The sequence below is a fragment of the Peromyscus maniculatus genome, chromosome 4, assembly GCF_049852395.1.
Source record: "Peromyscus maniculatus bairdii isolate BWxNUB_F1_BW_parent chromosome 4, HU_Pman_BW_mat_3.1, whole genome shotgun sequence".
Lineage (NCBI taxonomy): Eukaryota > Metazoa > Chordata > Mammalia > Rodentia > Cricetidae > Peromyscus > Peromyscus maniculatus.
In genome coordinates, this window is record NC_134855.1 from 96,433,495 (window position 1) to 96,449,900 (window position 16,406).

General features: G+C 48.7%; 1 protein-coding gene across 1 annotated transcript; it reads left to right on the forward strand.

Annotated features, from left to right (window-relative positions):
* The first annotated feature begins 570 nt into the window (after positions 1-570).
* On the forward strand, positions 571-13,463 carry Knstrn (kinetochore localized astrin (SPAG5) binding protein). The gene is made up of 9 exons (XM_006979220.4): positions 571-883; positions 981-1,072; positions 4,507-4,633; positions 5,648-5,695; positions 6,481-6,586; positions 6,724-6,817; positions 8,255-8,310; positions 10,806-10,880; positions 12,756-13,463. Exons 1-9 carry the CDS (start codon positions 675-677, stop codon positions 12,885-12,887), a joined length of 939 nt encoding a protein of 312 aa, XP_006979282.2. The 5' UTR covers positions 571-674; the 3' UTR covers positions 12,888-13,463.
* The last annotated feature ends 2,943 nt before the right edge of the window (positions 13,464-16,406 follow it).

Sequence of the window (16,406 nt, forward strand, 5' to 3'; positions counted from 1 at the left end):
AACCCCCAAGCGTTTATAATTAATGTTAAGTCTCTGTGGGGAGGGGCTGTAGGGTCAGAAAAGTCCACCTACACTAAATCTTTATTTAGACAAGATTTTACTGTGCTGTAGCTCCGACTGGCCTGGAATTCGCCATGTAGCCCAGGCTGACCTTGAAAACAGAAGTTCCCCAGCAGCAGCCTCCTGAGTGATGTAATTACAGCTGTGAACCATCAGGGCCTCAATCATCCCAATTTAAACTGTTTTCCCCAATTTTAGACAATTCCTGGCTTTTCTCTCTCAGCATTTTGTGGTTTTTCCTTCATTGTCTTACCATGGATGGTAAATATGTATTTGCAATTATCTGTTTAGTGTCTTTCCTAGACTGTAAACTCCAAGATGTCAGAACTAAAGTTAGTCCTGGTATTTGCTCCCCAACCCATCTACCCTCTTGGTATATATACATGGCTGCTGCTCCGTTTTTATTCAGGTCACCTGTACTCCTGGCAGGATCCTTAACAATCAAAAACAAATAAAGAGGATTGTGACTTGGACGCTAAGAGAGCTCACGTTTCCGCCTTCAGCCAGGAATGTGACACAGTGGCTCCCTAGCCCCATTCAAGCCTGCTGAGTGCGTCCCTGGCCGCGGGGTGACCCGCGGGTTCGGGCAGCACGGCTGGAACCTTCCGTACAGCATGGCGGCTCCCGAGGCCGCGGTGCAGGAGACAGTTTTCCGTACAACAGGGCGGCCTACAGACTCGGAGCCACGCCCCCTCTCGCCCAGCCCCCGGATGTTTCCTTTTGAAAGCGTGGCGGCAGGCTCTGCCGGCGGCTGGGCGGTTGATGCGGAGCCTCTTTTGAAAGGAAACGAAGAGGACTGCGAGCGGGAGGAGCTGGCGCCGGGGTTCGGCTATACGGGCCCGGGGCTGGGTTGCGGGCGGGCGGACGGGCTGGCTGGCGGGGCGGGGCCCCGGCGCGGCTAATCCCATTGCATCTTCTAGGGTCCAGCCGAGCCACCCGGCTACGATGGCCAGTGCTAAGACGGTGTGCGACGCGCAGCCCCACTCGATGCCGATCGGCGGCCTGCCCGCAGGTGAGCGCTCACACCGCCACGGGCTGGCTCCGTGTCCTAAGCCAGGGGTAGAGGATCGAAATCTGTGTGTGTTCGGGCGGCGTTCGGTTAGCTCTGACGCCTGCCTGCGCCTCACCCCAAACCAGGCTGTGCTGTGTGTATGCTTGCGACCAACACATTTGAGAAAGAGTTCCTGTTCCTATCCCTGACCCCACCCACTTCTGCGTTTTCCTGTTAGATCCAAATTGTTGGTTGTGGTTTAAGGAATAGCTTTTTTATATGATGTAGTGATGGTGGGGGAAGTCGTTATGTAGGCTGGCCTCGAACTCACGGAGACACCGCCTCGGCCTCCTGGGTGCTGGAATTAAAGGCATGTGCCACCATGCTCAGTGCCTGGCCTCACTTTTCTTTTTATTCTTTTTTTTTTTTTTTTTTTTTGGTGGGGGGGGGGGTTGGTTTTTCGAGACAGCGTTTCTCTGTGTAGCTTTGCGCCTTTTCTGGAACTCACTTGGTAGCCCAGGCTAGCCTCGAACTCACAGAGATCCGCCTGGCTCTGCCTCCCGAGTGCTGGGATCAAAGGCGTGCGCCACCACCGCCCTGCTATATTATTTTAAATTATTATTATTATTATTATTATTATTATTATTATTATTATTATTTTAAAACTTATTTATTATATACAGTGTTCTGCCTGCATGAATGCCTGCAGGCCAGAAGAGGGCACCAGATCTCATTACAGATGGTTGTGAGCCACCATGTGGGTGCTGGGAATTGACTCAGGACGTCTGGAAGAACAAGCAGTGCTCTTAACCTCTGAGCCATCTCTCCCTTTTTAAAGCTAGGTTTTCACCATTGTAGCCCTGCTAACATTAACTTGGAGCGATCTTCCTACAGCAAGTCCTGCATGCCGAGATTGCAGGCTCGCTGCCCCCGGCGTGTGCGTGCGTGTGCATATAAGGTGCCCAAGGGAGGTCAGGGATCTTGATTCCCTGGAGCTGGAGTTAAAGGCAAGTTGTGAGGCACCTGATGTGGGTCATGGAATCAAACTCCAGTCCTCTTGGAAGAGTAGTTCTTCTCCCTTTTAAGTGCTGAGCCATCTCTTCAGCCCTAGAAATTGCTTTTTAAGCAATTCTCCTTTTTACTTCCAGATTAGGGTTGGTTGTCTTGCAGGTGTGGGTTTGCTGTCAGAGAAGAGCCTCATTTGAAGAGTAGGATCGTGGGAGAAAGCACCGGGATCCCTTGTTCCCGTTCACAGGTGCACAGGTGCACAGTGGCTCTCCTGAGCACGCCGTCGCTGTGTGTTGAGTAGATTGAGAGAGAGCCAGTCCTAGCCGGTTACTGACAGCCTTGAAAGGAGGCGGGAGGCATGACTGATAACAATTTGTAGTTGCGTTTCCGTCTTGGTCTGTGTTGATTTTCTTGTGGTTGAAAGTCATCTGGTGGGGTCTGTAGTGGTTGTACTGCCTAATGTCAAGATCATAGCGTAGAAGATGGCCCTGGCACCCCGCAGCTGTTGTGAGGGATTGCGGAGCAGCCTTTACCATCGCTTTCCAGATAATTCCGTGCAGCTGGTTGAAGCGCAGTGGTAGGCAGGATTGGTCTCTGAAGGAAAGTAGGCTTTTCTGCCAGGTTTAAAGGGTGATTTTCTTTGCCCTGTTTTCCTCAAAACCTCCTTATCAGCAGAGGCACACTGCTCAGAGCCAGGATTCCAGACCTCTGCAGCCTTGCCTCCTCCCTCACAGTGTCCCTGGACAGCTGGCAGTGGCCAGCCTTCCTAGCCAAACCCCAGGTTTTCATCTCTCCACGGTCCCAGCTTCATGATCACGTGTGCTGCAACAGTTCTAAGGATTTTAGGTCTTCACCTACAAAGGAGATAGAAAGCTAGAAATTGGAACTGGGTTTGGTGCACACTTATCCTCCCAGCCGGTCAGGGCTATACAGCAAGACCTTTCGGAGAGGAGTTTGAATAAACAAGTTTGACAAATGCTCTTCTTTACATGGGCCATCCAGTTCTCCTTGGTGCCTCCTTTCTAGGAGACAATCTTTGTTAAATTCTACTGACTTTTTTTTTCTGCAGTGCAATCCTCAGGGCTCAGCAGAAACAGGTTGTTGGAGCTGATTACAATTAATGAATTCGTTTTGTTGTTGTTGTTTTTTTTCAATTTCCTATGAACTCTTTTACATGGACTAGATATATTATTGTGTTTTACTTACTACTATTTGAGATAAGACCGATAGTAGCACAAAGTAACTTCTGAAAGATACCTCCAAAGAACCCGTTTAATATTTGCATAGTGTTATGAATATTGAAACTAGAGTTCTGGTGCCCTATAAATTGTACCTATAAACAAAATGTGTTAGCCTGAGGAATTATATATTTACTTCAAATTATTGTGCAGCAAGTTATTTGAATAAAATTTTTATTAAATACAATATGATCCAGTACTTTATACCTCATTTCTTCAACTTAATTATTTAATTGGTGTGGCTTTTAACCTGGATCCAGCTTAAAGGAGCCATTCTACAGTGAACAGAGTCAAGTAGTGTCATCCAGAAAACCCTGAGCTGGAAAGAAATAGAAACGCTTGGGGGTGGGCATGACAGGTGCTGTGGCATGTAAACGCTAGTGTGACCTGTGTGCTAATGACATGTGGGGGGGGGTGGATGAGTCCCAGCCTGGCCCAGTAAGGAGATCAGCAGGAACCTCTTAAGTTTACAGAGGGCCCAACAGAGTAAAAGCGTGGCAGAAGGGCAAGAGCCTGGCATAGGGAAGGTGGAGGGGAGATCGTTCACAGGGACAGGGCATTTAGGCTGTATAGCTGATCTGTTCATCTATTCCACTTGTTGGTTCTTGAACTTTGGTCTTATGCCAGATCTTTACTAGGCACCAGGACATAAAGATGTCTCCATGTTGTTGGGAAGACATTTTGTTGAAAGTAAGCAACACTTAAGAGAAAGCAGCTAGATGTTGTCTGGGGAGGGTGGGTGTGGGAGCCTCGGGACGGTCAGTTCCAGCTGGGTTCTCCCACTAACTCGGCCTTGCCTCCAGCTCTTTGCTTATATAGGCCTCCAGGTTCACATACCTCTAGCCTGTCAGTTTGATGTGTCGTCAGGTACACTGAGCAATCACTTGTGATGAATTGTGCGCACCTGCAATCCTTGCATTTGGAGCAGAGTCACGAGTATTGCTGTAAGTCAGGAACAGTCTCTACATATCGAGTTCAAGGCCACTCAGAGAGAAAGAGTAAGAACTGTATCGTCAAAAAATAGAAAAGAATCTTAGTTTCTAAAGCCAGTTAGCGTAGTCTTTTTCTTTGGAAACAATTTCTGTTCCTATACTGAAACTGGACAGTATGAGAATAAGGGCTTATGATACTGGTAAGGAGGCTCTGTGTGGCATGGGGAGGCCGCTGCTGAGGCATGATGCTGTGGTTCACTCGTGTCTTCCCTTTCAGATGCACAGACTCGAGCTACTTCTAAACTACCTGTTAAGTCCAAAGAAGCTGACGTGTTTAGACATCTTCATCCAGGAGGTTCAGATCCTGATGTTACAAAGGCCACCAAAGCGAGACGAGAGAATGGGTAAGAGCAGATGGTTGGCGTCTGGGTAGAACATCTTGCTAGAGGTAGGGGTTGGAGCTCAGTGCCAGAGTGCTTGCCTTGCATGTTCAAGGGCCTGGGTTGACTCTCCAGCAGAGAGGAGGAGGGACAGGGGGAGATTAATCTTTCTAGAAATTGCTGAGCACCAGAAGTGTAGGAACGGAGCCTAAGGAGATGGCTCAGCACTTGTTGCTCACGTAGAGGACCCTGGTTTGGTTCCCAGCATCCACATGGTGGCTCACAACCACCCCGAACCCAGTTCTAGGGGATCCAGCATCCTCTTCTGACTTCTGTTGATACCAGGCACATATTTGATGCACTTGTATACCTGTAGACAAAACACCCATACACATAAAATAAGTAAATAAAAATAAATTAAAAAAACTAAAGCCAGGCATAATGGTACACACCGTAATCCCAGCCCTTGGAAGGCAGAGGCAGTCAGATCTCTATGAGTTTGAGACCAGCCTGGTCTACGTAGTGAGTTCCAGGACAGCCAGAACGACATAATGAGACTCTGTCTCAAAATACTCCCTCAAAAAAAAAAAAAATCTAAAAGGGAAAATAATAGAATATGGGAGTGCTTGCCTCATACAAACAAAATGGGGCTCCTGAACTGTTTGTGAGGATCCTCTGTTGCTCTTTCTGAAGAGACACAGTAAGGGTCCTGAGAAAACCAGACTTCCTCTGCCACACTGCTCTGACTGCAGCAGCTGCAGCACCTGGCTGTGCACAAGTCCTAAATGCCACAACGTGAATGGGCCCTCGGGCCGCAGCCTGGGTGCTTGGATGTACTCTGGCTCTTTCCTCCGAAACTCGAATCTCGTAAGCCGGGTATGGAGGCATACACCTGTATTCCCAGAGCAGGAGAGGCGGAGACGGGGATTGGGAGTCCTGACCCTGTTTCAGAACAGCAGTGAAGCCGAGCCCCCATTGCACCTTATTCCTAGCACCCAGCACTGTGGTTCTCTGATGAGCTTTGATTCCGCTTCCTAGGCAGGTCAGAGCTGCAGAGACCGTCAGCAGGAAGAGCGTGAAGAAGAGGTGAGGCTGGGGTGGGCTGCGAGGGTGGAGACAGGTGTGGATGCAGAGGATGAGGGTGGAGACAGGTGTGGATGCAGAGGATGAGGGTGGAGACAGGTGTGGATGCAGAGGATGAGGGTGGAGACAGGTGTGGATGCAGAGAACCACCCCCCACCCCCCCACCCCACCCCACCCCCCCACACACACGGTTTCAGGGCTGGGGAGATGGCTCAGTGGGTAGGAGGGCCTGCTATGCAAGTGTGAAGGCCTCATTGGAACCCCACCTGGGCGTGGCCGCACCTGCCTTGAGCTGCAGAATTAGGAGGGGAAGCGGGTAGACCCTGGGAACTTACTGGCTGGTGGTCTAGGCGAGCTTCAGATTCAGAAAGAGATCCTGTCTCAAGGGAGCAAAATGGAGAGCAGTAAGGGAAGATTCCTCAGGTCCTGCTCTGGCCTCTGCATGTGCATGCACGTATATACATGCTATGTGTATGCGCGCGCGCGCGCGCACACACACACACACACACTTTTTTTGAAAACTCGGGACCTTCAAAGTGAAGATTTAATATTAAGGATGACAGCCGTTGATTACGTTTGCCGTGTGCCAGCAGATGTTAAGCATGGTCCATGGACTCTCAGTCTTACAGTAATGTTCTGAAAGGGAGGTATTGTCTTCATTCTCGACATGAGGAAACAGCTTCAGGTTACAGGCCACTGTCAGGAAGCCGGGATGGGAACCCATTTGAATAACTCAGTGGCAGGTACTCCTAAACCCTGCACCCCATCATATTACAACTTTATCTTAGCTACAAACCGTTGACTAAGCTGAAACCAGAGGACGAGTGGAAGGATAAGAACCAGCTCCTGGAGGCCGTCAACAAGCAGCTGCACCAGAAGTTGATGGAGACTCAGGTACGAAGCCCACCGAGTCCTGACTCCTCAGCGGCCCCTGGACGACCAGGTGGACTCCTGCTGTGGCTCACCCAGAGTGCAAGCGAGGAAGTCCTCCCACTCGGGCCGGCTCTGAATTGTCTGTTGCCGCTCCACAGGGAGAGCTGAAGGACCTGACCCAGAAGGTGGAGCTCCTGGAGAAGTTTCAGGATAACTGCTTAGCAATTCTGGAGAGCAAAGGCCTCAACCCAGGTGAGAGGCGGCACACACTACGGGTGCCCTTCCCGGGGCTACGCTGGCAGCAGGGGATCTTTGCCCTGTGGGTGCAGGAGCTGCCTAGGCAAGCCCTAAAGATTTTTGAGTGTTTCCTGATGTTCTTAGGAAATGTCCATTTCTGCCTGACGGATAGAATTTCAGGTGACTGTGGAGAGACACGTCTCTGAGCTGAGCCCTGATTCACGCATTAGGTGCCAGCAGGTATGAGCTTGCAAGGAGACCAGAAGCATTGTGTCTCTTTCCAGGGCGGTAGAGCTCACAAGGTAACTTGCTCAGGTGACAGGAGGGCGGATTCTGTCTCAGTGGTTCCTGAGTCGGCTTCTTCACAGTGCCTGCCTGCCGTGTGACTCCTGGGTGGGGTATAGCTCAGTGAAAGGGCATGTGCTTAGGATGTGGAAGACCCTGGGCTCGATTCTCTCCCCGCCCCGCCACAAAGTGAATTTGTCCAAAGACTAAGTGAATTTGTGAGAGACTAAGACCCCATCATGGTTGGAAGGATCATGGAGGTCACCTCAAGCTGTACTTAATCCCCTGGTACTAGAATAGGTTTTTAGGGGGAAGCAAAGCCTTTGAGACAAGGCCTTACTAGGTAACTCATGCAGACTTTGAACATTGACTCTTCCTGCCTCAGCCTCCTGGGTGCTGGAGTTGAAAGACAGGGAATGCCACACCCAGCCCACTATTTTCACTGTATGCTACATATACTGTCTTAGGCTCTGGTCTATTGCTGTGATGAGACACTGTGGCTGAGCAAGTCTTTATAAAAGGAAGTATTTCACTGGGGCTTGCTTACAGTTTCAGAGCCTAAGACCCCATCATGGTTGGAAGGATGGTGGCATGCAGGCAGGCAGTGGCGCAGGAGCTGAGAGCTCCGTGTGATCCGTAGGCAGAGAGAGAGAGACTGGGCCTGGCATGGGCTTTTGAAACCTCAAAGCCCGCTCCAGTGACACACCTCCTCCAAGACCTTGCCTCCTAATCTTTAAGTAGAGCCACACCTATTCTAGTCTCTGGTGACTAAGCATCCGATGTATGAGCCCATGAGGGCCCTTCTCATTCAGACCGCCACAGTTACCAGAGATGATGACTTTTAAGGCCTGAAAGATTTTGAAAGTAGTTTTATATATTGTAAACAAAATGAAAAGTAACACATGCATTTCCTCTGGAGAAAGTTTCTCCGGAGAGAAGCAGAACAGAGTAGGCTGTGGCCATGTGCACCTCTGGAGAGGCAGCTCTGGAGAAATCACAGCTCTGAGGGCAGGTGGGGGTGACATGGTCAGGAGAGAGCTTCCCGGAACAGGCATTTGAGAAGCATCCCTCCGAAATACGCATGGCCTGTCCGTGGAGGGCTCTTTCCCCTTTGGTTAAGGTGTGGTTCCCATGTGAGGCTGACTGTGTTGTATCCATCCGTTTTAGGCAACGAGACCCTGGCATCACAGCGGGAACCTGCCCCAGATCACACGGACTCCATGGTGAGGGCAAGGGTGTGGATGGGCAGGCCCTCAGCCAGGGCCCAGTGCAGCTCCCGCCAAAGGAGAGTAAATACATTACCAGAGTCCTGGGTCCAACTAAGCAAGTTTTCTTTTCTGTTGGACAGGACTGTCTCTCTAAAGGAGGGCTTGAGAAAACAGCATTGAACATAGAAGGCAGTGGGTTCATGTAGCCCAAAAAACTGCAAGGCTAGGGGGTTTCAAGGCTGGGAGTTTCCAGAAGAATTTTGGTTAAGTAGGAACTTGGCTGAACATTTCAAAATTATTGGGCAGAACATCTGATCAGGGTCAGGGTATAGGGTGTCAGATTCCAGAAAGTGAGTCAAGACCTGGTCAAACCAAGCTTTACCCAAAGCAGGAATGAACTTATTTTGATCTTGTAGCAAGATGGCTTTTAATCTTAAGATGGAGTCAGGCTGGTGCTCGGCACATTTTAAGATGCTTGCTTAGGTTGTCCATGATAGTAGACAGGAGAAATGGAGTGTGTACTTACAGCATATTTTACTTGAAAGGTTGTTTTATCCTCACTGGAAGCTATGAGGGACCCTGAACTGGAGACATACTAAAACACAGAATGGGGCTAGAGAGAGGCTGGGTCAGGAAAGGGCCTGCCACACAGCGTCCCCAGCACCCATGGGGAAGCTGGCAGGTAGCGGAGTGCAAACAGGTGGCGCTCTGGAGCTCATCACCCTGCCAGCCTACCAACTGCTTTACACAGAGACCCTGTCTCAAAAAACAAAGTGGAGACGGACCTGTGAGATGGGCTAGCAGGGGAAGGTGTGCACTGTCGAGCCCGATGACCCAAGTTCAACCCCCGAGTTCAGCTGCCCTGAACCTGCCTCTTTCAGTTTGTCCTCTGACCTCCCCATGGTGGTATGAATTATCCCCGTTCCCCACATGTAGATAAATAAATCTTTTTTTAAAAGTGGAGAGCTGTTAAGGTGGCCCAGTAGGTAAAGGTGCTTGCTACGAGCCTCAGAGCCCAAGATAGATCCCCAGAACCCACATGATGGAGGAAGAAAACCTAAGTTGCCATCCATTCCCCCCCCCCAGACCATAGTGCACACACACGTGTGCTCACACACATATTAAATAAGTGTTTTTAGAACTGTTGAGGACGGGGAAGGCTACTCAGATGACTTAGGATGGACTCAGTGGACTGAGGTCCTGCTATGTAAACATCGCCATTTGAGTTTGAGCTCTGCAAGGGAAAGGTGGATGAAAAGAACTCACTCCATAGAGTTGTCTCATGACCTCTGCATACATTCTGTGGCATGCACACACATAATAATAAGGGTAATAAAAATAATTTGTATCCAGCACTCGGGAGGCAGAGCCAGGCGGATCTCTGTGAGTTCGAGGCCAGCCTGGGCTACCAAGTGAGCTCCAGGAAAGGCGCAAAGCTACACAGAGAAACCCTGTCTCGAAAAACCAAAAAAAAAAAAAAAAAAAAATAATTTGTAAAGGCTGAAAGCAAAGAAGATACCTGATGTCAGTCTCTGGCCTCCACAAGCTTTTATAACTGCATGTATGTGTGCATATGCCACAGGAATACATACATACACCACACACACACCAACCCACATAACAGGAATCCGGGGACATAGCTCAATGGTAGAATGCTTACCTAGTGTGCATGACATTTAAGGTTGACTCCAGCACTTCAGACACACCACACATGCACATGTGTGTACACAAGAAAACCTTTGATAGGGAGAACTTGTATAAAAACCTTCCACACTTCATCAGATGTCTCTCCTATTCTCTTACTGAGAACTCTATAAAGCCTAGGTCTAGCCCGTTTGAATTCATAATTTCCTTTTGGTTCCTTCCCTAAGGAAGGTAGTTTATTTGGGCATAAAGACTTCCAAACTTGTCTGGTCTCTTCCCCAGGAAGATCAGTTGTCACAGTGCCATCTGAGAAAGCCACCTCTGGCTTCCCTCTGAGTCGGAGGTGATTTGCTCCTAAGGTCTGTGCAGCACAGAGCACATTGTAGTAGATAAGTTTGATATCTCAAGGAAGGAACCTGCAGTAACGAAGCAAGCTTCTTGGGTCTGGATGTTGGAATTGCCTGGTTAAATGAAGAGATTGAATAGGACATAGGGAATTTTAGAGAAAGGAGTCCGTGGTATAGAGGAACAATTCTTAGGAGCAGCACCATTCAGAGTCTGGCTCATTGGTGGGCTGGGTTCCTCAAAGGGGACCCGTGGAGATCCTGGCATGTTCAGTCAGTGCTCAGTACCTGTCGTGAATGGAAAGGATGGTAGCTACCATCTAACTCGTTTCTCTCTCTCCCCTTGGCCCTAACTTTTGAAATGGGGTCTCACTACATAGCCCCCACTATCCTGGAACTCACTGTGTAGACTAGGCTGGCCTTGAACTGAGATCTCCCTCTGTCTCTGCCTCCCAGGTGTGGGATTAAGGCTTGTACCACCACACCGGACTCAACTCTTTATGTGTTCTACTTTCCTTTCAGATGCTGCTAGAAACGCTGCAAGATGAACTGAAGGTTTTCAATGAAACTGCCAAGAAGCAGATGGAGGAGTTACAGGTACGGCAGACCCACCCCAGGGCACTGCTGTCATGCCGCAGTTACAGATGGGGGAAAAGTTATTCCTAGTTTTCTTTTCGGTTAGTTCATGTTGCCGAAGTGTAAGTATGTTTGAGAAACAGGTGCCCACCCACGGAGGTCCGAAGAGGGCACCAGATCCCCTGGACCTGGAGTTACAGGCAGTTGTGAGCTGCCATGTGGGTCCTGGGAACTGAACCTGGGTCCTCTGCAAGAACATTTAGCTGTTGAGCCATCCCTCTAATTCGCCCTTCCTTCTTTTCTTTTTTGTTTGTATTGAGACAAAGTTTCTCTGTGTAACAGCCTTGGCTGCCCTTGAACTCACTTTGGAGACCAGGCTAGCCTCGAACTCCCAGAGATCTGCCTGCCTCTGCCTCCCAAATGCTGGGATTAAAGGTGTGCACTGCCACCGCCTGGCTCTGCTCTTTTCTTCTCTTTTGATAGAGTCTTGCTGTGTATCCCAGATTGGTCTTGAACTCAGGGCAGTCTTTCTCCCTCGGCCCTTAAATGCAGGATTATGAGTGTGAGCCCCCATGCCGGGCTCTTTTTTTTAATTATTTTTGATTTTTAACATTTATTTACGTGTATGGGTCAGTGTGAATGTATGTCACATATGTACACATATTGTACCCGTGGAAGACATAAGAGGGCTTCAGAGCCCCTGGAGCTGGAGTCAGACAATTGTGAGCTGATTGTCCTAGGTGCTAAAGACAACTCCAGTTGTCTAGAACAGGGGAACTCAACTGCTGAGACACCTCAGTTCCCCGCCTTTATGTTATTTGTTATGTGGGAGTGTATATATGTCTGAATGTATGTGGTCCATACACACCACAGCACATGGGACTCCACACAGTCCTCAGGCCTGATGGCAGGCATGTTTACCCCTGAGCTATTTCACCCGCCCCCATGCTTGGCTCCTATTCGTTTGTTTGAATAAACTATTTTAAAATTACTTTAGATTTATAGAAAAGTTGCACAGATAATACAGGAAACCCAGTTCCCCTAAGGATAACACCTCACACTGTCCTCACACCTTGTCACCAGTGAGAAACCGACACTAAATTCCCGGAGTCTGGACTGAATCAGTTTCTGTTTGGGATGCTTTTCCTCTGAAGTTTTTTCTTTTTGTGTGCCTGAGGGCTCAGAAATGTTCCCAGGGATGGCGGGGAGGGGGATTCTCCACAGCTCCTGTGGTCCACATGGTAGGCTGCTCAAAGTTAAGACTATGTGAAATCCATGCTAGAAAGCTTATGTCGAGAGACCTGAGCAAGACATCCAGATTCCAGGGCTCAGCAGTTGAGAGTGCTTGCTGCTCTTACAGAGGTCCCAGGTCTGCTTCCTGCAGCTCCTAACTCCAATACTAGCTCTAGGGATCTGATGCCCTTTTCTCCTCTCCATGGGCATCCAACGGGCGGGCATACACACACACACACACACACACACACACACACACACACACACACACACACACACACACAAACTAAAAAGAAAAAAAAAACCTTGGAAGCCAGGCATGGTGGCACATGCCTTTTACCACAGAGGCAGGAGGCTCTCTAAGTTTGAAGTCTGGTCTACATAGTGAGACCCTGTCTTAACAATAAACAGATTCTTGGGTCCGGACAATTTTAGATTGCCTAGATAAAGCATGGGGCAGGAGACATGGAGGTTTTCATTGCTCTAGTTTAAATACAGGAGTGAAAACATTCCCCAGACCAGCACAGATAAATAAATCCCAAGGTAGGAGTGGGGTGTCTGGTGTTGGGTGGTCTTCCTCTGTGTCACGTTCTGGTTCGGGTGCCGTCTTTCTGAGGCCAGAGTTTTGTGGTGCGTTTTCCTTTGGAATGCCTTCCCTTGCAGGCCTTGAAGGCCAAGTTGAAGCTGAAAGAAGAAGAAAGGGTGCAGTTCCTGGAGCAGCAGACCTTGTGTAAGGACCAAGCTAGTGACTTCACAATAGTCCTGGAGGAAATGGAACAGCTTTTAGAAATGTAATAGAAGGCAAGTGGCCAGACGGCTTCTTCCTGGGGTAAACTCCAGAGGAAGCCACTTAGGATGTCTTCGAGGACTCTATCCCTTACACAAACCGACCTTCTGCAGCAGTAAATCCTAAGGGCAGTTATGCTGGAGTGGGGTTCCTCCTTAAGCACGCTGCCCACCTTCAGATTGCTCAGCTCACCTGAGCCTCGCAAATTGCCGATGGAGGCCTGCAAGAGAGGGACCTGGAAACTTGACTCCACCTCCTGAGCAACAGAGCACCGACCCTTAGAAACAGGATGTTAAGCCAGCCACCTTGGAGAAGCTAGCGGCTCTTACTTGGAAGCATGGGGAGAAAGCCTTCACACGATAGCACATGCACTGTAGAGGAGATGTCACTGAGAACCATGCTGTCCCCTTCTTTGTCCATCAGGTTGAGCTAATTGTGAATTTGAAATTCTTGAAGTTTTTTTGGCTTAATGAATGGGGTGAGGTATGCAAAGTAACACCTACCTGAAATAAATAGTACCTGGAGCTTTTTAAGTACAGCTTTTGAAATAAACACTTATGTGAATATTGCTATTCTGACTAACACTGAGGAGTGAAATCGCCTTTTTAGCCCAGCGTGATGGCTTATGTCCATAATCATAGAACTTGGGAAGATGAGGCAGGAGGATTGCCTTGAGTTAGAGGCTAGCCAAGGCTGCAGAGATCCTATCTCAAAAAATGAGAAAAAAGGAAGGAGGAAGGATTAAGTAACACTTTAGTCTAGACAGATGAGTTGAGCATGCTGGGGTAAGGTCAAGGTACCTGATTTACCCCGGGTATTTTTTCCTCCATCCTTAGATGCTTGTGACAAGCGCCCTTGCCTCCCAGGACTGTTAGTTCTGCAGTGTCTAGTCACCATGTTTGGGGCCAGCTGCTGCCTTTGTCCTGTGTATGTCTACAGTTTGTCTATCACAGCCCACCCAGAGCCTCACCCCACAGGGCCTGTGGTCTGTGGCCCAGCACCCCTGGGAGTCTCCCCGTTGGGGTCAACGAAAGTGTCGGCATGTTTTCTTTCTTAACTGAAATGTGCCAGCCATTGCTTTGGCTGCCTGCCACGGTTTTTGTGTCTTCTGCTGTCTTCACCAAACTTGCCTAATGTATCCCTCAAAACCGCTGAGGATGCCCGGAGTCCCCATCCCCAGCGAAGCCAAGATGCTCCATGCTTATTTGTTTTTCTTTCTTTTTCAAATATATAAAATGGTTTCTAAAATAAAGGCCCAAATAAGGACCATCACACAGTAAGTAGAGCAACACACATTCACCATATGCAAGACGGGACTCCAGGAGGGATGGCTGTAGAACAGTGCATTCTGGGTTCCTTTGTGCTACACATCTGTTCCTTTGGTGAGTGATCCTTCCGAGACTGTGCTGAAGTCCTGAATGGTATGCAGAATTCAGATGAGTGGACAGTCATGCAGTCTCACAGAGTGCGCTCTGCTCATGCATACAGGCGATCAAAGGGTGCTCCTCACTAGCAACAGGATCCACCATGGGAGCAGGCGACCCACACCATCACCTGAGCTGCCTTACTATCCTGTTCCATGCTTGTCTGTCAGAACTCATACTGAACAGAGTTCTGAGTTGCAAAAGAGTGGTTTTTTGGTTGTTGTTTTTTAACCTGTCTTCCATGTCTTTGTCCACCAGCTGAACAAAAGCCACACACACACACACACACACACACACACACCACTACCACCACTCTTAAAGGACTAAAATTGCTAAAACAACCGCATATTGTTAATTATGTTGTAAACAGGGGAAGACTAATACTCTTTGGTTTTGGTTTTTGGGTTTTTTATGAGGGGGGAGGGGATTGTTTTCTTTTTTTCAAGACAGGGTTTCTCTGTGTAACAGTCCTGGATGTCCTGGAACTCACTCTGTAGACCAGGTTGGCCTCGAACTCACAGAGATCCACCTGCCTCTGCCTCCTGAGTGCTGGGATTAAAGGCGTGCGCCACTACCGCCCGGCCTAAATAAAGACTTAACCAATGAAAAGGTAATATCTTTCTTTGCCCATTTTCAGGATGTTCAGTTTAAATAACTTGTTTGCTCAAATTTGTAGTTGACATCTGGCAAAAAAAGTAACATTTCCTTCTTGGGAGGAGAGGGTGACTGCTCACTCGGGGGGCCTCGCTTCCTCCCCAGCCACCCCGCTTTCCTTCTAGTCTAGGGACCCTGTTGGCTCCTGGCCTGCTCTCACAGGGTCTGTGACCCATGGACTCCATTTAGTGCTGCCAGCCAACATCTGTGTGCCCCAGCCCCACCCCGCTTCTTCCTTCTTGGATGCAGAAGACACGTGGAGGTCCTCTGGGCACCTAACATGATCTCAACAAAGATATCAGATCTGTACCTCCTACTTGGTTAGATATTCCAGGAACCTAAAACACCCTGACGTTCCTGACGCCTACGATCCTTACAATCTATCTGAGGCGACACGGCAATACACAGGTCATGACAAAGGCTGTAATACCTTAGTGTCTGCTGCTGTGGTGTAGCCCAGCCCTTTACTAGTTACAAGTTAGTTTAGCTAGGGAAGGCCTGAGCGGGAAAGTAAACTAGAGCTTGAAGAGCAACATTTGAAAGCCAGCTGGGCAGTTGAGAGAAGAACCAGGTGAGTCTTGGGAGTTCCATCATCCATGGTCATACAACGATGTATCAGGCTTTCTTTTAGGCCACAAACCAGCTCCCAAATCATGACACGGAGACTTATTAGTAATGAATGCTCGGCCTTATGCTTGTCCCACTGGCTCTTGAACTTAAATTAACCTGTTTCTCTTCATCTATGTTCGGGACTTTTTACCTTTCATTCTGTGTGTCCTACTCCGTGTCTGGCTGGCGGCTGTCTAGCTGGCTGGCCTGAGTGTCTCCCTCATTCTTGCCTCTCGTTCTCTCTCAAGCCTAGATTGCTCCTCTTATTTATTCTCTCTGCCTGCCAGCCCTGCCTGTCCCTCTACTGTCTGGCTATTAGCCATTCAGCTTTTTATTAGACCAATCAGATGCCTTAGGCAGGCAAGGCAAAACAGCAGCACATCTTCACATAATTAAACAAATGCAGCATTAACAAGTGAAACGTGGGCTGGAGAGATGGCTCAGAGGTTAAGAGCATTGGCTGCTCTTCCAGACGTCCTGAGTTCAATTCCCAGCAACCACATAGTGGCTCACAACCATCTGTAATGAGATCTGGCGCCCTCTTCTGGCATGCAGGCATGCATGCAGACAGAACACTGTATACATAACTAAATAAAACTTAAAAAAAAAAATGTAACGCACCGTTACATAGAAGTAATGTTTCACAACGTAGACAAGTGTAACACATCTTTACATAGTTAAAGTAATATTCCACAACAGTGAAGTTCAAGGCCAGCCTGGGCTACATAAGGCCCTGTCTCATAAAACAAAATACAAAACAGTCTTGGCAAAAGATTCTCTTTATAATCTCCCATGCAACTTCTACTCCAGCATCTTTCCCCACACCAAAACATAGCACAT